The 20,104-nt window shown below is 42.5% G+C and overlaps 5 protein-coding genes across 6 annotated transcripts; 3 read left to right on the top strand and 2 right to left on the bottom strand.

The window, feature by feature from the left end:
- Nucleotides 1–1,488: 1,488 nt before the first annotated feature.
- On the bottom strand, nucleotides 1,489–3,146 carry zgc:153981 (dual specificity protein phosphatase family protein). The gene is made up of 3 exons (XM_035606460.2): nucleotides 2,741–3,146; nucleotides 2,341–2,558; nucleotides 1,489–2,249 (listed from the first exon to the last, which is right to left on the bottom strand). The coding sequence occupies exons 1-3, from the start codon at nucleotides 2,863–2,865 to the stop codon at nucleotides 2,038–2,040; spliced, it is 555 nt and encodes a 184-aa protein (XP_035462353.1). The 5' UTR covers nucleotides 2,866–3,146; the 3' UTR covers nucleotides 1,489–2,037.
- A 70-nt stretch (nucleotides 3,147–3,216) lies between these two features.
- On the bottom strand, nucleotides 3,217–4,523 carry LOC118283965 (dual specificity protein phosphatase 13-like). Its single transcript, XM_035606455.2, has 3 exons — nucleotides 3,873–4,523; nucleotides 3,565–3,779; nucleotides 3,217–3,452 (listed from the first exon to the last, which is right to left on the bottom strand). Exons 1-3 carry the CDS (start codon nucleotides 4,076–4,078, stop codon nucleotides 3,217–3,219), a joined length of 657 nt encoding a protein of 218 aa, XP_035462348.2. The 5' UTR covers nucleotides 4,079–4,523.
- LOC118283964 (sphingomyelin synthase-related protein 1) lies at nucleotides 4,457–11,381 on the top strand. Of its 2 annotated transcripts, none has more exons than XM_035606453.2 (6): nucleotides 4,457–4,638; nucleotides 7,619–8,242; nucleotides 8,409–8,504; nucleotides 8,611–8,728; nucleotides 8,903–9,053; nucleotides 9,565–11,381. In XM_035606453.2, exons 1-6 carry the CDS (start codon nucleotides 4,472–4,474, stop codon nucleotides 9,867–9,869), a joined length of 1,461 nt encoding a protein of 486 aa, XP_035462346.2. In that variant the 5' UTR covers nucleotides 4,457–4,471; the 3' UTR covers nucleotides 9,870–11,381. The 2 variants fall into 2 exon arrangements, with proteins under 2 accessions (XP_035462346.2, XP_035462347.2); XM_035606454.2 differs by lacking the exon at nucleotides 4,457–4,638 and adding an exon at nucleotides 5,054–5,193.
- Nucleotides 11,382–11,558: 177 nt separating this feature from the next.
- Nucleotides 11,559–13,904, top strand: si:ch73-288o11.4 (beta-microseminoprotein). Its single transcript, XM_035606972.2, has 4 exons — nucleotides 11,559–11,672; nucleotides 12,268–12,373; nucleotides 12,684–12,786; nucleotides 13,614–13,904. The coding sequence occupies exons 1-4, from the start codon at nucleotides 11,670–11,672 to the stop codon at nucleotides 13,732–13,734; spliced, it is 333 nt and encodes a 110-aa protein (XP_035462865.2). The 5' UTR covers nucleotides 11,559–11,669; the 3' UTR covers nucleotides 13,735–13,904.
- Nucleotides 13,905–16,734: 2,830 nt separating this feature from the next.
- Nucleotides 16,735–19,440, top strand: LOC118283765 (neuropeptide Y receptor type 4). The gene has a single exon (XM_035606105.2). It carries the CDS (start codon nucleotides 16,799–16,801, stop codon nucleotides 18,146–18,148), a length of 1,350 nt encoding a protein of 449 aa, XP_035461998.2. The 5' UTR covers nucleotides 16,735–16,798; the 3' UTR covers nucleotides 18,149–19,440.
- Nucleotides 19,441–20,104: the final 664 nt, after the last annotated feature.

Raw genomic sequence — 20,104 nt, 5'->3', positions numbered from 1 at the left:
TCATGCCCGAAGTCTCCCTGTTGTGGACAACAATGTGGCATTATCCTGTCAACTTCAACATTAGCTCACTTGCGGACTTTCCATGATGACCACCACAGACTGTTATGTAATACGCCACTGTACAATGTGTGTCTCTCTCTCTGTTGCCACGCAGCAGCCACATAACATCTGCTGCTCGGCTCCTTCAAGAAATATGAGCAAAGCTTCAACATTCACCAGTAATATGTTAACTTCAGCTGTATGTGTGCTCTGAGAACATAAATACTGAATTATTTTCCATGAATTAAAAATAGGAAATGCTTATTGAGTTTTGTAGGCCTTGGGATACACGTGGTTATTGTGCTCTCTTCTTCATTTGCCTGACAAAGTAAACATGCCATCATCTATCGGTTGAAGAAGATCTTCAAGCCACATCTCTTTTGTTATGAGTTTAAATTAATTTATAGTTAACAACAAAACTGAGTAAACCCCAGTGCAATATCACCACAATTCAAAATCATTCTCAAATTGCACCATTTGCCTCAGCAGGCTACTGAACATAAGGTGAATACACAGTTGCAGCAGCAGTTAGGAGGCACAGCAGAGCCACACTGCCAATAAAAGACAACTGTTCTCGTGAAATGACGTCACGCACAATTCACCGTTTCGGCAACCTTGCAATGAAAAACAGACAAGCACGCGCTTCTGACTTGGCACAAGGATTCATTGTTGAAATTTGGTGTTTTAGCGAGCGAGCAGACAGAACATGGAGTCCACACTGAAATCCACTCAGAAAGATCAGATTATTCACCATATCAAAGATTTCCTTTTCTCTGTGAAAATGTGTCACCGTGATTATCATTAAAATTTTTGTGAGGCAATAGTTGATAAGAAGTTGTAGAAGAAAATAAGTTCAGCTTTATGACTTCCATGTACGTATCCTGCTTAAGTTCCTGCCTTTCTTATGACATCAATGTGATGATGTAATGCAATCAAGCTCTGTGCTGACACCAACTGTTTTACATGAATTAACAAGATACTTGTGTATAACTCTCGTTGTTCTCATTCAGGATTTGTAATTTACATGTGAATATGATTTACCAGAACCTCCCTTGCAGACGTCTGACATTACACTGTCAGAGGGGTTGAAATGATCGGCCAAATAGATTACTGGCAGATTGTATCACATTTTATTGTAAACTAAGCCTGTTGGCCTATTGTTTTAGACTTGCCCTGATGCAATGGTATAAAACTTTACCCTCAATTTTAACCATCAGACAGAGTTTCATTGCCTTGCTGTGATCTTCTTTGTCCACTGCGCAGTGAATAAAACTCACCTTGAACCAGACACAGAATTTGACCTGAACGAATTTTTACAGGGTAAAGTGGTTTCCATCAGCTGAGACGTTGAGACGTTCACGTTAATTCAAAATGATTGAAGCTGAGACAGAAAAACAAACTCTGTTCTAAGAAAACGGGGAAGAAGGACAAGGTGCCTTCACAGCCAAACTGTTCAGTGTAATGTTTATTCAAAAAGTATGATTGGTATATAGAATAAAACATATTTCAGGTAATTATTTATCAGTCACTGTAACTCCATCCTGTCAAAAATGAAAGTAGATTAAATGAAATATCGTAAAATGTCTTTAATGGACAATCACAACAATCATAAAGATGCACAAGGCTTGAACTGAGAGGTAACATTTGAACACTTGAACTGAGAGGTAACATCTGAACACAGTTTGAAAATGAAAACAAACCTGACACTGTACTTTGATATTTACAATTTGTAACGACGCAGGGCCGTTGCTGCTGCAGTCGGAAGTTAAACTTGTGCAAGGAAAGTGGACAACCTTAAAAATGAATAAAAGATGGAATTTAAACGCCACTCCACTCTCAGACACACCCCTCTACATCTACATCATACTCATTGTGATAGCAAATCATCATTTACAACAATACTGACTAGAACGGAGTGTGACACGTGGAAAGAGAGAGACAGTGGTCCTGAAGCAACTGGGGTATTGAAGGAGCAGAGAGATGTGAGAAGGACTGATGTCAGAGGAGAGGACACAACCTCCGCTTGAGTGTCAGCTGCTCATCCAGCTTGAGGAGGAGGGACAGGAAGTTGCGGTTGGGGTAAATGGCCCGTTTTTGGCCGACGTGCCTCAGAGCATCTCTCAGAGAGAGACGCTGCCGCAGCATCAGGAACACCAGGACCAGAGTGGCCGATCGACTCACGCCCATGATGCAGTGCACCAGCACTTTCCCTGCAGAGCAGGATGGAGAGTGGGAGACGAGTATTAAGACAAAAAAAAAAATGTTTAATGGGACAGCGGGTGTGACGTTCACATACTTTACCATCTTTGCTCTTCAAGGCTCTGTGTATGAAGTCAGCCGCAGGTTTGAAGTACTGACTAAGGTCAAAGTGCTCTGAATCGTCAGCCTGGATGCCAAAGTACACACACGTGTTCCCGTAGAAACTCTGGTCACCGATGCTGCCCTGCTTGGCGTGCGCGGCGTTCAGCACGTGAGTGATGCCAAGCTTATGTAACGTCTTTCTGTTCTGTGCCACAGCCCTGGAAAAGAGAAGGGGCAGACACAGAGACCAAAGAGGAAACGTGTTAAACAGTTGCATGTTTTATTAAAACGGATTTTGCATAGCTCTGTCTGTGAGCTATGTTTATTATTGTCCAAACTGCGACAGACTCCTCACACACACACACACACACACACACACACACACACACGAGACACTCACACATTTCCTATGTACAGGTTGGGCCAGACTTCATCCACTGCGGAGAGCTCCAGTGTGCAGGAATCCAAAATGAGCTCCAGTTCTTTAATGAGCACCAGGTCCTGTAGCTGCTTGCCCCCTGACATTCTCCCCGCTCGTCTAACAGACTCCAGCAATGCTCCTGCTGTCTCTGCTCACCGCCCCGGCACCGGAGTCTGCGGCTCAGTGAGAGAAGTGAGCAGGTGGTTGTTGGAGTGCTGCCGGGGCTCCCAAATTAGCCCTCTGTATTCAGTGTGTTCTCTCTGACTGGATGTGGCGTGTATTTAATGTTGCTGCTGCATTGACTGGTCTGTTCACCGACAGGGACGCTTTCTGTGGCCAGACTGAGGTCACGGCAGATGAGCACAAGTGAGGGGAGGGCTGCACACAGTGAACAGGAAATGGTACTAATGGAGAAGGTCTTGCGTGCTGTCAGTGAGGACATTGACTTCTGTCGACTAAGGCAGGACAGGTCCAAAGGATTTCTGGCGCACAGGGTCGTTCCGTTTGTCCTGCAGTTCTCGGTCCAGGGCTCTGAGCTGCTGCAGAAAGCCTCTGTTGGGGAGAATCCAGCGTTTCTCTTGCACACAGCGTACAGAGGACAGAAGAGTGAGGTGGTGACAAATCATCAGGTAGGCGAGGACCAGCGCAGCCGAGCGACTCACGCCCACAGCGCAGTGCACAAGCACCTTTCCTGGAATTCACAGAAGACACAGAAAAAGACGCTGGGAGGACAAATAACCCCTGACCTTGTCATTACATTTCATACAGTAACAGTAATATCTGTGTTGAGCAGTGTGCAGTACCTCCTGATGTCAACGCCCGGTGAATGAATTCAGCTGCAGGGTAGAAAAAAGGTGAAAGGTCAAATGTGGGCAGGTCGCAGGCCGCCACTCCGTAGTACTTCACCGTGGTGCCGTAGAAATCGTCGCTGCCCTTACAGCACAGTTTGCCGTGAGCGGCGTTCAGCACGTGGGTGATGCCCAGCTGCCAGAGACCGAGTTTGTCATGGGACATGAACCTGGCACACATTTTGTTAATCAAAACAACAGTCCAGACACACACACACACACACACTGTATATGTGAACTTAAATCAGGCACAGGATGCTCACATGTCCCCCAGATGCAGGTTTGGCCACACCTCATCGCCGAGGCGACAGGAGCGAGGCGCTGAATGCAAAGCCTCCTCCAGCTCCTGGAGAGACGGGACCGCCCCAGAGTTAGTGTCCGAATCCTCCACCTCCTCTTCTGGGTCTGTCTCTCCGGTGTCACGACCCACCTCTGAGACGGCGCCTGTGATCGACTTCCTTTCAGACATTTTTAAAGTCTACAGGCCGTGAAACTATTCTGGCCCGTCCTCCCCCCCAAAAAATAAATCAGACCCCCGTCTGTTGCCTCTGCTTCGACTCTGTTTCAGCACGCAGTTCCCGTGACTGTCCAGAACAGGTGGTGCTGTTTGACGACTCATGTCTGGAGTTTTCAGTCAAACTCTGACTCATGGAGCTGTGTTTACAGCTGCGCTACAGTTCTGGTTTGACAACCACAGCTTGTGCTTGTTTTGTCAAACTCAAACCAAGGGCCGCATGAAATCCACCTTTTTTCTAATTTAAAAGAGAATAAAAAGAACCTTGTGTTTTCCTCCTTCAAAGCAGATCCCGGTTATCGAGCGTGTCCAGCAGATGTCAGTGTGTTTGGAGCAGGGCAGTCCTGCATGAGGCCACCCTTCTCTTCTTTCCTGGTGTTGCTCACCGTGGCCTCTTCCTGTTTGGTGTTGCCTAGTTGTCAGAAACATGTTGGCCAAGAAGTACTCCAGTGGGTTGAGCCACAGCCAGGCAGCCCATCTACGCCCTCTGACGGCACGCTGACCGAGGATCTTTGGTAAGAGAGGCCACTGCTGTTTACTTTAACCTTTCGAAGTGACTCTGAAATGACTGAATCTACTTTCTGTGACTTTTTTTGGGCGGGGGGGGGGGAGGATCTCCATTGACATGTACCGTTCTACATTTTTGTTTATGTGTAGTGTTGACAACAATGTTTGAAACGTCCACACCATCACAGAGAACAACACGATTGAATCGGCCAGAGTTGATCTCAAGCTGAAATGTGCTGGTTTGACGTGACAGTGTTGGCCCTGTGGTCAACACACTGCGAGGCCTTTTGTCAAATGATCTCTTGTCTCTCCCTCACTCACTCACACTCACTCACACACACACACACACACACACACACACACACACACACACACACACACAGAGGAGCTTTCTCTCTCACAGCTGTGTGTCACTGTAAGCCCTCCGAACAAGCTGACAGGGCACTTGTGAATCCCCAAGCAAAGCCTGTGGCCGGAGAAGCTGCAGCATGTTGCCAGTAAAAATCCAGAGACTAGTTAAAAATAACATTTCTCTCTGAGGGAGCGGAGCAGCAGCTAGTCAGGTGAGTCACACACGTAAATATGTGCTACCGATGATCAGCTGATTTCGCCTGCTGGTGAAAAAGTTCCTCTGTTTGGATCCTTCACTGGCAGCCGACCACCGTATGATCTGTATTGTTGAAGGTGTACTGTATGACAAACTTTACTCCGTGTGATTGTCATCACATCTCATTGTTTATTTCACTTATTTCACAAGAAATGAAACAGCTCGATTGATTCGTAGATTAAAAAAAGTGGTTCCTCGAGTTAAGGTACCAAACATTTGATGGTGAAGCGGGATGATTAAGATTTCAGCCCTTAATTATTTTCATTACCAATTGATCTTCTTAATCAGAAATTTTGTTTTGTTTATTATTTTTTATGTTCTTTAAACATTGGAAAAATGGCAAGTTTGTTGATCCAAGGTGACTGCTTCAAATGTCTCGTTTTGTCTAAGCAACAGTCCAAAAGCCAAAGATATTCAGTTTACTATACTTTACTGTACTATACTATACTATACAATGCACGTGGGAAAAGCAGAAACCATCAATCGTTTGATTTTTTTGTCACAACAAGAAAACGGATGAAACATTTCCATCTACTGACTGGTTGACTGGCCAGTTGTTTCAGCTCTGGTGAGGATCGGCTGCTTTGTCTTGATTTACACTATGTCAAACTGAATAGTTTGGGATTGTTGATGGAACCAACAAAGATTTACAGACAAATCAGTTAATTGAGGCAAATAATCAGCAGATTAGTGGATAATGAAATAAATAATAAGCTTCATCCATTAAAAACCTGGAGTATTTTCCAGATTCATTTAGTAATAACTGTAGGTTTAACAAACACCAACCAGCTGCAGTATGAAAACAGCGTCTCTATGTGTATGAACATTTACTGATATCTCATAGTTGGTGAGTGTCAGAGCTTCCCAGAAGCCAGTAATGTCTCATGTATTACTGATATGTGAAAGCTGCTTACTTGGGTAATTTTGAAGTCTGTCCAATCAGCGCGTGGAGTCATTGCTCACATTCAGCAGTTACCGGCATTTCAGTCATGTTGGTTGAACCCTGCAGACCTTTGGAGCAGGAGGGAGAACTGGGCGAGCAGCACTGTGGGGACTTTATCAGAAAGGTCAAAGGACCAAAAATGATAAAGCGTCAAAGCAAAGACGATTGATTCACCCGTTCTTGAGTCTATCTGCCGGAGAGGAACTTAGTGTTTTTTGTTTTGTTCAGTTTTTCCTTTTAATTGTATCATGAGAGGATGATCAGTCTCTTCATTTATTTGGTTTGACACTTAAAACAAAAAGTCTTCTTTATGTGGATGTTAATATCAGTTCAGACACATACTATAAGCCAGTGCTCCACGAGTACGGTCATTGAACTGAACGCAGATGATGTAATAGCACTAAGTAGCCTGTGGCGTTCAGTGCTGGGTCACGTCGAGTAAGAGCACAAATAAGCTTCCCCAACAGCAGATTACCTCCACACTGACTCCTGATTAGTCCTTGTAAAACCTTTCTGCCACATGCAGGCCTTCACAAATATGTATTAATGACAATTTTAAGACTTTATCAATTGTTTTGGTAATTTATTAGGGACGTCTCTGGTTTCCAGGTAAACTGTGAGGAATTGCTGCTCTTCATAGATTTATATCTTTTAGCACTGCAACAATTTAATTATTTTTGTTATAGATTAATCATTTTGTCCGTAAAATGTCATAATTCCACAAAAGCCCAGGATAATGTCCTCAGATTACATATTTTGTCCAACCAACAATCCAAAAACAAAAGATATTCTATATACACTGAAACTTCTGAGACCCTGGAACCAGAGATTATTTAGAAAATGTTCTAAAAAAAAATAAAACTAAAAAAACTGAAGACTACGCTTGATAACTAACCAATATAGTTGGCTAATGATTGACTGCTCCACTAATCTCTAATTTTGTAGATTTTGTAGAATGCAGTTTTCACTTTTTACTTCTTACCTATTTTAAGATACGTTTTTTTTTATTTTTGTGGACAAAGGAATTATGAATCCGTTAGTTAAAAAAAAAAGTGCAGCGACGGAAAAGTTGATTATACTCTATGTATGATGAGCTTCCAGACAGAGAAAGGGTCTGAGTAGTGAATCTACATACAAAACAAATGACAGCAGGAGCCCATCTATACATACAGTTGTGATCAACAGCAAATAAAGCAGATTAATCATTCAAGTGACAAAGAGAGCAATGAAATCAAGAGGTGAAAAAAGGAAGTGGTACTCTGTCATAAAATGTTGGGGACTTGTTTCAGCAAGCTGTGATCAGTTGGAACAGGATGTTGTATAAGTCTGTATTTTTATTGTGACAGTCTTCTTCATGTCTTTGGCTCTGGTTGCTTTTATATTGATCATCTTCTTCAAGCCCCACATGTCTTAACGCAGTATATGTCGGTATCTGCAGTGGCATGGCACAGTCGGAGGACAGTGCGAGCGGCTGGAGCTGTAAGCAGGTGGCCCAGTGGCTGCAGGAGGAAGGTTTCGGGGAGTATGTGGAGTTATTGTGCACCCAGCACCGCCTGGATGGCCCCAGCCTACTGGCACTGACCGAGGCTGACCTGCGGGGTCCACCACTGGGCCTGACCGTGCTGGGAGACATCAAGAGGCTGACCCTGGCCCTCCGCCGGCTCCAGAGACAGAGCCAGGCCCAGCTGGAGGAGCTGGGTCTTCAGCCTTCAGACAGCCTCCCCGCTGGGCACTCGCTGGGCGCCGAGGGGGTCGATTGGAGATGCGACGGCGACAGGAGGTATAACGGAGGTGAGCGCTCGTGTAACGGGACCGAGCTGCGGCTGAGGAACGGCGAGCGAACTGGATTCGCTCCAGGAGCGGCACTGTGTCAGACACACTCCAACTGGAGGTGTAGGCAGCACCTGGCTGGTAGATTGGACCCAGAGGTGTGGAAGACAATCCTCAGTTCCGTATACGTCTTTTTTGTGTTTGGATTCACATCTTTTGTCATGGTCATTGTACACGAGCGTGTCCCGGACATGAGGACATACCCACCACTACCTGATATATTCCTGGACAGGTATTGACTCTATATCTTGTGTCTGTATTGTACTCATAAATACCTATTTCTAGTTTCCAGTGCATGTTCTGCAACTGCCCAGACTCCATAGTTAAAGTACACGTTCTCATGCACTTATATGTATGTAAGTTTAAACGATGATACAGATGTTTTTGCCTTTTGACAGCGTTCCTAGAATCCCTTGGGCTTTTGCAATGGCTGAAGCTTGTGGCCTCATCCTGTGTTACATGTTTCTGTTGATCCTGCTCCTTCACAAACACAGGTAGTCCACTGTTCAACATATTCCCAAAAATGATATGTGCAAAAAGCAACATTACTGATTTTGGACACGCGTCAAGAACAAACTTTATTTTGTCTTTCTGTTTCAGGTCCATTCTCTTCAGGCGGTTGTGCTCTTTAATGGGAACGGTGTTTCTGCTTCGCTGCTGCACTATGTTCGTCACCTCCCTCTCTGTGCCTGGGCAGCACCTGAAGTGTGCCAGTAAGGTGGGAAGCCAACACGAGATTATGTGCAGATTAGATAATGTTTTCCAATTTTTCACTCTGGAGTAGTTGGCAATTCTTGCAGCTCTTGGCAGTTGTTGCAGTGTATTCTTGACTCTGTGTTATCGCTTTGCAAATGATCAGCTGACTGATAACAAGAGCCTTTTGTTCCTCCAGACATACGGTGACACGTTGGAGAAGATACAGAGGGCGTTGGCAATCTGGAGTGGCTTTGGGATGACTCTGACCGGTGTCCAAACGTGTGGAGACTACATGTTCAGTGGACACACGGTTGTCATTACGTTGCTCAACTTTTTTGTGACCGAATGTGAGTGTTACCTTCAACCACTGGACATTTACTTTAGAGTATGTGTGACCTATGTCAAAAGATAGAGCCAACATGATTTCTTTTTTTTTCTTTTGTCACCAAATCCCATGAATTGATTAAAACACGAACAATGTGTTAGTCCGTCCCTCCATACTGTCTGATTTCCCTTAAATTATTGCTCACAGATACATACATTAGATTTCTTTTTCTTCTTCAGGCAATGTGATTTCCTAAAACAGCTGGACACTTCATTATTAGCAAACTCTCAGTTATGGATTATTACACATTTGATGTACTATCCACACCAAATGTGTATTGACAGCAACAGGATGTTGTATGTAAAATCAACTAAAACAATAGTGCTGATCACAGTGGAGAGTGTCACCCAGCACAACGCTGTGTCCCATCAATGTGTTTTTTTTCATAGTTTTTAGACAACATTTGATGTCCGTGGTACACATTAAAATGCTATACGTATATCTTCAACTTTAATGGTTCCTTTCAATTGCAGACACTCCACGAAACTGGCACCTGATCCACACCATCTCCTGGGTGTTAAACCTGTTTGGCATTTTCTTCATCCTGGCGGCGCACGAGCACTACTCCATCGACGTGTTCATCGCCTTCTACATCACCACCCGCCTCTTCCTCTACTACCACACTTTAGCCAACACCCGCGCCTACCAGCACAGCCGCAGGGCGCGCATTTGGTTCCCCATGTTCTCCTTCTTTGAGTGCAACGTGAACGGACCCGTCCCCAACCAGTACCACTGGCCCTTCCACAAACCTTCCTTCATGAAAACTCTGATTGGATAGAGTATACGCTCAGAGCGCCGCAGCTGCAATGTGCACGGACTGTGACATTACAGCCTGAATTCGAAACTTTGTCCTTGAGATGCTGCTTCTTATGTTTGGATGACTCTGGGAGTTTGTTTAAATGTTTTTTTTTAACCTCATTTGCATAAAAAAGATGATCTTTTATTTTGTTAAATAATTTGTATGTTTGAAGGAATAGTTTTGACAATTTATGTGCCACTTTCATGTCTACCTAATAAATATGAAGTGAAGGCCAGCAACTGGTTAGCTTAGCTTAGCTTAGCACAAAGACTGGAATCAGGCGGAAGGCGGGTAGCATGTTTTAAAGGTAACATCATTTACCTACTAGCATTAAACCTGAATGTATAACTGTCTAAAAACCAAGAGATAAAAAGTGCAATCTGTGACTGACTCACTGCTGACAACCAAATAATAATAATAATAATAACATTTAAATTTATGGGTTTTAGAATGGGTTCCTTTTGAAAAGAGCTCTACTAGCTGTTTCCTACTATTTCCAGTCTTTGTGCTAAGCTAAGCTAACCACCTGCTGGTTGTAGCGTCATATTTGATGAACGTATATGAAGGCAGTAAATTTCTCATCTCACTTTCCCAAACAGTAAAGCTATTCCTTTTTTAATTTATTCCCAGCTTTAATTGCACACTGCCAGGTTAAAAAAAAAAAGAAAAAGACATGTGGTTTACTTCAGAGCCTAAGCGCTGCAGGTACGGACATTTTCTTGGAGACACATTTGCCTTGAAATAATCACTTTGATTATTCATATTCCACTTTGGGGGAGTTTAAAGTTTACAAGTGGTTTGCGTTGTTAGTCTGACTCAATGTGTAGAACACTGACCAGGCATCACACAGCCGAAGTGAAGGGTGATACTGTGGTCGCCGTTCTTTGGGAGTTGTCATGGAGACACTTCACATGTTGTTTTGCCTGCAAACAGATTTGACTCCAGTTTGGTAGTTGCTGCCAACGGAAGATTGTTTCTTTCGATGTGCAACAGGAAAAAAACACTTCCTGTGCTGAAGGAGCTCTGTTTCAGTCTTTATTTACACTTAAGGTTTCACACAACGTTAATTCTATAGTCCTGTTGTTTTTGATGACCTCACCTGCACTGGGATCGTATAGTTTGCTTCCTACATTCATGGTGAAACTGAACCAAATATCTGAACATTTATTGCAATGTTCAATTTTGCCAATGAGCCTATTTGTTTTTTTTACTGGGTGTTAATTATATAATGAGTATAGAAATTTATGGAGCTGGAGTTTGCTTTAGCCTTGTTGTCACGTTCCTTTGTTGCACAGTACAAAGAATGAATTTTACAGCTGTTGACAGACAGTTGATAGCAAAGATTCAGTACTGTGTTGTTTACAATCTCATGGTTGATCCAAACTATATATTTTTAATAAATGTTTACAATTTATGGCATTGATTTTTAATGTTAGTGCTCTGTATCTGCTTTTTGGCTAAGCAATAAAAGTTTACATATAAGGAAAAGCATTTTTATATTTCAGACTGACGTGTTTCTTTTGCCTTGCAAGTCAGTTAAATATACATACTCTATTTACTATGGCTGAAATAGTCATAGCTCTGTAAGGTGTGCCTTTAATATGACTTATCAGCATAAACAATCTACCTGCCTTCCCCACCTTTAAACAAATATATGAGTCACATCACCATTCAAATGTTATAAAGACATGCAGGGGTGCACACCTTAATATAAAGCCACTATTAGAGAGTGCTCATGCACATCAGCTTCCTGTTCACTGGGTCACATCACATCTGAGGATGGTGAGTATTTTGCACCTCGCAATTTGGAAGGGAAAACTAAGAACATATGACGTTGGGAGTAAAGAAGTTGTCAGGATTGGTACTGTATATTAGTCTTATACTGTGTGTGTGTGTGTGTGTGTGTGTGTGTGTGTGTGTGTGTGTAGTAGTAGTAGTAGTAGTAGTAGTAGACTAGATATTACTATTACAACTTTTTATGTCATAGCCAAAATGTAGGGAAAATTGGAGAATATTGGTGCATTATTATTATTATCATTTGTCACCCTTGTCGTTATTGGTAATGAAAATTGTTAGTACTTGTGGTGGTGGTGGCATGATGAACAACTGTAACTTCGGGCACACAGCTACAATGCTAAAACCTACTGACTATGACAGTTTATTCCTTAGCAGGGTTTTTTTATTTTTATAAATCTTGTTAAGGAAATGGGATTAGCTGACAACTAAAGCATGAATAACTTACTGATTCCATTTCAGTCCTCAAGAGATCCTACGTGGATGTGCTAAATGAAGTTAATTAAGGAGACCTGCATAAATACAGCTCATTGACAATAAAATATGCACCATGCGTACAGATGTAATTTATTCCCTCTTCCAGGCTTCCCTCCGTGTGTTCGTCTGTCTTCTGGGACTGGTGGTCCTGTGCCACTGTGACTGCTTCTTCCAGGATTTAGAGATCAAAGATTTGAACGACCCTCCAAAAGGTGAGGGGGTCATAAGAATTATAACAAATTCTTGAGAAAAAACAGCAGCAGTGAAGCAGCGATTCTGGTGGAATGGGAAACTTCCCTCTAGTAAATTTGACAGATGTTGTGAAACTTATCAATCGGTATCGAGTGTTCCATAACCACATCGCTTGGCCATTGTGTGTTTGCCATCACACCCAACGTGTACCAAAGCCACGCCTGTGCACACATCACGACACGTTGACCCATGAATATTCACAGCAATGAATTGAATCAACAGAGTGATCAACTGCTCCTATGAACTGCGGTTTTATTTCTTCACATGTAGGATGTGTGGATAAGGACGGGAAGCAGCATGACTTTGACTCTGAGTGGGTGAGAGACTGCATGGAGTGCTCCTGTTCGAAGGAAGGATTGAGCTGCTGCACCACGTAAGATTCTCGTGCTTTGATCACCTATGATCAAACCTTTTTTTTCTCTTCTAACGAACCTGTGTTCTCTAGGCTGTGTTGCAAGTATTTAAAGTAATTTGTTATTTCTAAGGAACTGTAGCGAGACCTTGTTATACCCCCCCCCCCCCCCCCAAGTATCTTTAAATGATATCGATGTGTAGATGAGATGTCCATCACATTTCCATCATAATTAAAACGATGCATGACATTCATGACCAGGTTGAAGCAGCAGCGAGACCCCGGAGTGCTCTGTTTCCTCCAGACAGCGCAGCCAAAGGTCCCACAGTCAAATATCCATAAACACATATTCACTGAGGGAAAATGTAGGGAGACAACTGTGTGCGGCATGTTCTCTAATTTCCACGAAGAAGAGTGTCAGAAACAGTTGGGCACCATGGATTGAAGACAATGTGTGCGCACTGATGGACAGATCTCATTGATTAATGAAACCTCCAGCAAGTTGCAAATTTCATCTCTCTCCATAAAACACGTTGGTCTTATTGTAGCCTCACTCTGCGCAACTCAAATGAGAAATAATATCAAATCCAAAACAAAGAAAAGACTGGCATGTGTCCTGAAAGCTACTAGTTGAATTTGAGGAGGGAAATGTAGCTCTGATACAGAAAAAAGTCAAAAGAATAAGAATAAGAATAAGAATTCCTTCCCTCCTCTGCTCTCCCATAGAGAAAAAGTAAAATACCCTTCCCTTTTCTCTGACAGCCGTCCCACTCCAAATGATTACCGCAGGCTATTTGTTTTGGGTGTTTTTTCACCTCAGGGTGATAATCTATCTTTCCGTTTCTCAGGCTCCCCGATGCAGACGAGGTAGACATCCCTGAGGAGTGTGAGATGGTTGTGAATAAACAGGCCTGCTCTGCCAAGGTCGTGCTGAAGACGGACAAGACAAAAGAGTGTAGTCCCAACTGAACACTCCACAAAGCGACTTCCAGACTGGAAAAATTATTTCACATTTTATCCACTAGTTTATGGGGCGTACATGCCACAAATTTCAAAGAAACAACAAATCAACCTTCTCTTGGTCTTACTTGTTTTAAATTTCGGTGGAAATAAAGTTGAAACCTGCTACTCCTACTCTATTTCCATTTGCCTGCTCTTTGTCTCTTTAACAGTACAGTACTTGCAGCAGGTGACATTTTCAGAATGTAATTGAATGAAATCACCACTGTGTGACAGCAGAGCATGATGCTCAGAGGGTCTCTGACACCCAAAGGGCTCGAACAGCCCAATAACAGCAGGGCTTCTCTGGCCGCTGTCTCCGACAGAGATGCTGTGGTTGTTATGAGGTCTAGCTCCTTCTCCAACTCTCATCTCTGTGGATTCACACCTGTTCAGAGCATTGTTTTTGCTGTCATCTTGGCGTCACAGAGACACTCCACTCTGCCCACCCACCACGTAAGTGCTTTATTTTTACTCACAGAAATGATCTTAGTTAAGGGAAATCATTCTTGTATTAGTTAATCACTTATGAAATTCATGCTGTCTTGTCTCCCCACCATCAGTTTGTTTCTTAGAGTCCACAGATAGGCAGTTGCACTAAGATACTACATGTATCTTCCTCTGCAAATGTTTTTTGAATGATGCCGCTGAACAACAGCAGTCTAGAAGCCATTTCCTAGAAAACAGAGGGGATTTCAGCAGGGAAACTGGGATAACACGGGATATTGTGAGCCTGATTTGCATGAATCTCTCATTTACAATGTGGAAATGTGGGTAAAACCAATTCCAGTGATAGTACCCGTAGCAGTAATGTCACACAGTCCCTGACACCTCCAGCAGAGAATAATGAGGCTTGAGTCATTATCTCAGGTTGAGCACACAACGGTGCCCGCTGCCGTCAACCTGCTCTTCCACATGCAGGAGGCAATTGGAAAGAGAAAATTATTTCTGAGCAGATTTATATGGAAATACTATACATGAGAATAATTGAATGAATGAAAGTTAATGTATGACAGATTCCAGTAATTGGTCATATTTACTGGTGGTCTGGTGTGAAGCTGTAATAAAAAAGGGATATTTTTTTACAAATGTAATAAAAGGAAAAAAGAAGAAATACTATTGATATGAATTCTTTTTTCAAAGTTACACATTTTACATTCATACATATGAACCAGTAACCTAACTGACAATTGCAGAGGCAGAGGTTGGGCTAGAGGTTGGGCTTTTTCTCTGTTTCTCTGTCAAACACAAACTGTATGTGATCATTTTCCAACACATTTACATTATATATATTCAATTTATTAAAACAAATAAATAAATAAAAAGAGCTCTCAAAATCCATTGGTCCATCCTTCATAATTGCTATGGACCTCACAAAATCTAGTTACACTTTTTTTCCCAATGTATTTTACATTGAAAAACATTTTTAAAAAACTTTGCAATGCAGCTGTGGAAACGGATCTGTGGAAAATGACCCTGTCAGAGAGCAGCATTTTGTTGAAGCACACTTCGCTGAGGAAGAAAAGAAGAATACGACGGGCAGAGCTGTGTCAGGTCACAGTGTTCCTTATCCTGCAGGGGTTTTGCTCTGGAAGGGACTCACACACAACAACTACATGCTGGATGCGAATCCTTCAGTGTCGCATGATTGTCACACTACAGGTTAAAATTAGCTTATTAATGACTTTTTTTTTCTTCTTTTTCCCCTGCTGCCATTTATGGTTCCTCTGTTACAGCTGCTTACAGGTGAAATTAAAAAACCTGCCTGCCTTGTCTCCCTGAAGACAGAAGGATCAGTGCTGTGCCACCCTGCCTGCAGCTCACTTACCACGCTGCCAGAGTAGGTTAGTAATGATGCAGTGTGAAGGGACTGAGAGCTACGCGCGCGTGGCGTCAACGGAAAATGACAGGTTTATTTTTCTTTGCGATGCTGGTTTTCACAGCACATGGCAGAGGTTTCGGGGGAGATAGGGCCAGGATCCATTTTTAGGATTCTGACATTGTCATGCCCTTTCACTCTCGACATACTACATCATGTATTGTCTACTCGGAAAAATAGATGCGTGCGATCAGATGTATGCATAGTAATTTTACTGTCATTAAGACGTTACGTTCGTTCTGGAAACCTGACTGGAGGGTTCATTTGTGGGAGGGTAACTGACAAGTCTGAGATCTTAAGATGGGTAAATAGAAAGAGTGATTGTTACTGTAAAATGAAGCACTGACACAAGTCTGTCAGTGTAATTTGTGTAAAGACTCTCTAATTTTCTCCATTTTTATGGTGAGTGATATTCAGGATTCTGTGGGTAATCAACCTAAGACTCAACCTTCCATATTACACCAATTCAAGGAACATCCATAATGTTAACCACGTTCATCTAAGTTTAGCTTGTCAAGATTTTAACATCCAGGTCCAGCTGACCAAGGTGAACGTCATTGGTTTTGTAGGCATTTGGTCTTAAACCAAAGTATCAGACAAAATTATATTATGACCTGATGATGGCACTAGATGAAAAGGCAATGGATCACCACAGCTGTTGCACTTTATCCCACATGGATGTCTAAAATAAATTTGATGGCAATCCATCCTATATGTAGTTGTTGGGATGATAGGTTAGTTTGGACAAGAGGAGCACTATGGGTTACTACTGTTACCTAGGGACTCTGCAATCCCAAGAGAGTCATTAGCATGGCTTAAAAAAGAGCATATAGTATTTTTTAATGACACTGCTTTATTGAACCTAATGTAACAGCGATTTACAGGGAATTGCTAGACATCCTCCAGTGTTGCATTGTTTTCTGGCCGTTACTCCTCCTCAGCCACAGGATGAACTTTCCTTCACTTTTCGCCCCTTCAGAATAACAGTACTGTATCCGTTCTATAAGATCACAACCTTTAAAGGTTTCCAAGTGAATATTTTTATCTCCCTCTGTGTGTGTTCTTTCTCTCTCTATTTGTGATAGATGCATGTCTTCAGAGGGCTGGGATGGACAGTTTGATCCTGGAGGCTAGTGACACCAAAGTCCTGGTGAGATGTCCTTGAGTGGCAACACGAGCCAATCTTCTTCGTCGACGACAGCGCCGTCTCTGGCCTTGAACAGCTCCAACTCTTCGCTTTCCCGACCATGGGAGAGGGGAAGAAGCAGTCATGAGCCTGTGCAGTGGCCAGGCAATGAGACCCAGCTCCTCTCAAACTTCTTTGTTCTTGAGCACGATGAGCAGTGCCATATGTCTCCCATTCTCACTGGGGTTCTAGTAGTGTGGTACAGCATAACAATGGTGCTGGGGCTGTTGGGAAACATCGGCCTCATCTGCATAATCACCCGTCGGAGAGAAAAAGTCAATGTCACCAGCATTTTCATCTGCAACCTGTCCTTCTCTGACATTCTGGTGTGTGTCTTCTGCCTACCTTTCACTGTCATATACACAATAATGGATCATTGGGTGTTTGGGTCGCTGTTATGTCGGCTGGTGCCGTTCATCCAGTGTGTGTCTGTGACTGTTTCCGTGCTGTCTCTAGTTTTCATTGCTCTGGAAAGACATCAGCTCATCATTAACCCCTCTGGGTGGAAACCGAGCATCCCTCAGGCCAACATGGCAGTCGTTCTCATTTGGATTCTAGCCTGCTTCACCTCGACACCATTCTTGGCCTTTCAGCTACTCACAACCGAGCCCTACACTAATGTCGTCCTCCCCCAGTCTCCACTTCATCAACAAGCCACTTCCCAGGCTTATCTCAATGCATCTCTGCCTCAAACTGCCTCTCACACATACAAAAACTCATCTGTGCCTCCAAGTTCATACCACACCCTCTTGTCTTATGTCCCCACAATTCCGCATATGGAGGCCTGTCTGGAGCATTGGCCATCCCAGCAACACAGGCTTGCATACACCACATGGCTCCTGCTATTCCAGTACTGTGGCCCACTATTGCTGGTCCTGCTCTGTTATGTTAGGGTGTTTGTGCGCCTTCGCCAACGCAAAGAAATGCTCAACCGTGCCAGGACCCCAGAGAGCCAGCGCATTACCCACAGCCGCAGAATCAACATCATGCTGGTCGCACTCATAACAGCCTTTGCCCTTTGCTGGCTGCCACTCACCATCTTCAATGTGCTGTCAGACTGGAACCAGGAGGCTCTGCCCATCTGCCACCACAACCTGCTCTTCTCCCTCTGCCACTTACTGGCCATGTCTTCCACCTGCATCAACCCCATCATCTACGGCTTCCTCAACTCCAACTTCCGGCAGGAGGTGAGAGAGGTGCTCATGCACTGCTGCTGCCGCCCACTAGAAGAGGAGTGTGAGCAATTCCCCATGTCCATTGTGCACATGGAAGTGTCCCGCACCTCTGTGCCTCTCAACTGCAGTAACAACTCTCTCTGACTTTGATACTGCAACCCTGAATACTTCTGAAGTACCATGTAGTAAACTGAACAGCTGTAGCACTCACTTCTGCTGTTTGTTCTAATGACAGTTTTGATAGCGGTTTAAAGTGCAACATGTTTGTCAGTGGTTTTAAGTGATTATCAGTGTTGGTTTATCTTATTCCTAAAGAGCATGTTGATGTAAAAAAAAAGGTAGTTTGTGAAAATTGCGTTGCTCAATCCATGCTTCATACTAGTTTTTAAACAGTACATACAATGTACTAATCATTACTGGATACTGCTTTTTACTTTAAAGTAAGTACAAAATATATTGACATATTTGACCAATTTACACCAACAGGATATTGTTTCAAATGTACCCGGTTGGGTGTCAATTAAACTTCACAAACACAAACTGAAATGTGTTTGCCAAATATCTTACACAATTTATGTTGGAACCACACCACAAGCTCCGTATTGTATTCGTTATCGACACAGAGAGAGGTGACAAGAATTGAGAAACCGAGGAAAACCTAACAAATGCATTCACACAGACAGAGCACATGTGTTCACTGAATAGGCCTTTTTATTTTCCCAAAGCAGATTTATTGACATGTCACAAAAGTAAAAGCATGGGTGTTACTGATAACGTTAACAATGTCTCAATCATCCCACTATTTATTTTTTATTGTGTTCCCCACAGCGACATGTCAAAATGTCTACTGTGAAAAAATGTCCATTGTTTGATGATTATATAGTAAAAAAGCATGCGACTGCATCAGCAGACCTCAACCAAGCCGAACTTCCAAGGTAGATTTTGAACCCACTTAACACCAAATGAAGGAGAATGAAAAAAAAAAATGTTTGTAATCCTGCAGCAGAAAAGAAAAGAGCACTGCAGCGGTTCTCGATGCTTGTGCCCTACTGAGACATGTTCCTATGCTGCATGTTTTGTTGTCTCACTTAATGTGTCATGGAATTGTCTATATTGAAAAGTAGCACAGGCGAATTTTGGGATAAATGGTACACATGTTAAAAACGTCTTTTATGAGTGGTCTGCTGCTGTTGTATTTCTCACATTTTATTTCTACAATTTGTATTTATTGCATCTGTGCAGTGAAATCAGTGTTTGAGCTTAGTGAACACAAACACAAGGTCTATTGTATTCTGTGATTAATATGACTTCCAGGGGTAACATGTAATAAAGATTGTTAGATTGCAAGTTTACTATAGGAGGGATTTAATAAATAAATGAATAATGTAAAATGTGTTAATGCAATGTTTTTAATGTATATTAAAAGGTGTCTCTCTCTTGGGTGTCTTTGTAAATGCACTATCATGAACTCTGGCTCAGTTTTAAATATTCCTGAGGTCTTATTAATTCACAGATGTCTTCTGTCAAACATGAAGATTACATACCAATGTCTATCTGACAAATGTTTCCTTGTGATTGCACGTGTGGGAGAGATGTCTGGATTTTTTTTGTTCATCCAGATTCCAGTTCATAGTAATCCACAAGGGTGTTGAATCAGAAGCAACTGGATTTAGTCATTTAGTGTGTGTCTGCTTTAATAATCTCAGTAGTGAGATTACAATAGGTTATATATTTAAGAAGATTTTTTTTTCTTTTCACTAATTTGAAATGCCTTATTCTATTATCTGTATTGAACACTATGATACGATAGATTTGTTTTTCCTTGCTGAATGGCGAATACACGGCAAGGCTAATTAGAATCGGGCTAATCATTACTTCCTAAGGTTACAAATTTTGGAGGTTTGTCTCCCAAATGAATGTAGCCATCACTGACACATGTATATAGAATATTGTTTTTTCTCATCAGGTTTAATTCTGGTTTTAATATGTGACATATTTAAAGAAGTTCACCTAACACTAAAAAAACAATCAATCAAAAGCCCAACCCAGGCAGCACATTATAAAACTATATCGAAAAATATCTTAACCCCTTTACTCCCT

This window comes from Scophthalmus maximus, chromosome 10 (assembly GCF_022379125.1).
Source record: "Scophthalmus maximus strain ysfricsl-2021 chromosome 10, ASM2237912v1, whole genome shotgun sequence".
Classification (NCBI taxonomy): Eukaryota; Metazoa; Chordata; class Actinopteri; order Pleuronectiformes; family Scophthalmidae; genus Scophthalmus; species Scophthalmus maximus.
This window is presented reverse-complemented; position numbering and strand designations above follow the sequence as displayed.

Coding starts and splice junctions, on each gene's coding strand:
- zgc:153981 (XM_035606460.2), bottom strand. CDS start 2,865: ATGTCAGGGGGCAAGCAGCTACAGGACCTGGTGCTCATTAAAGAACTG. Junction 2,559..2,740: donor AACCTGTACATAGGAAATGT/GTGAGTGTCTCG, acceptor TCTCTTTTCCAG/GGCTGTGGCACAGAACAGAA. Junction 2,250..2,340: donor AGCCTTGAAGAGCAAAGATG/GTAAAGTATGTG, acceptor CCTGCTCTGCAG/GGAAAGTGCTGGTGCACTGC.
- LOC118283965 (XM_035606455.2), bottom strand. CDS start 4,078: ATGTCTGAAAGGAAGTCGATCACAGGCGCCGTCTCAGAGGTGGGTCGT. Junction 3,780..3,872: donor AACCTGCATCTGGGGGACAT/GTGAGCATCCTG, acceptor AATGTGTGCCAG/GTTCATGTCCCATGACAAAC. Junction 3,453..3,564: donor CCGGGCGTTGACATCAGGAG/GTACTGCACACT, acceptor TGTGAATTCCAG/GAAAGGTGCTTGTGCACTGC.
- LOC118283964 (XM_035606453.2), top strand. CDS start 4,472: ATGAGGCCACCCTTCTCTTCTTTCCTGGTGTTGCTCACCGTGGCCTCT. Junction 8,243..8,408: donor CCTGATATATTCCTGGACAG/GTATTGACTCTA, acceptor GCCTTTTGACAG/CGTTCCTAGAATCCCTTGGG. Junction 8,729..8,902: donor ACCTGAAGTGTGCCAGTAAG/GTGGGAAGCCAA, acceptor TTGTTCCTCCAG/ACATACGGTGACACGTTGGA.
- si:ch73-288o11.4 (XM_035606972.2), top strand. Junction 12,374..12,683: donor TTTGAACGACCCTCCAAAAG/GTGAGGGGGTCA, acceptor CTTCACATGTAG/GATGTGTGGATAAGGACGGG. Junction 12,787..13,613: donor GGATTGAGCTGCTGCACCAC/GTAAGATTCTCG, acceptor TCCGTTTCTCAG/GCTCCCCGATGCAGACGAGG.
- LOC118283765 (XM_035606105.2), top strand. CDS start 16,799: ATGTCCTTGAGTGGCAACACGAGCCAATCTTCTTCGTCGACGACAGCG.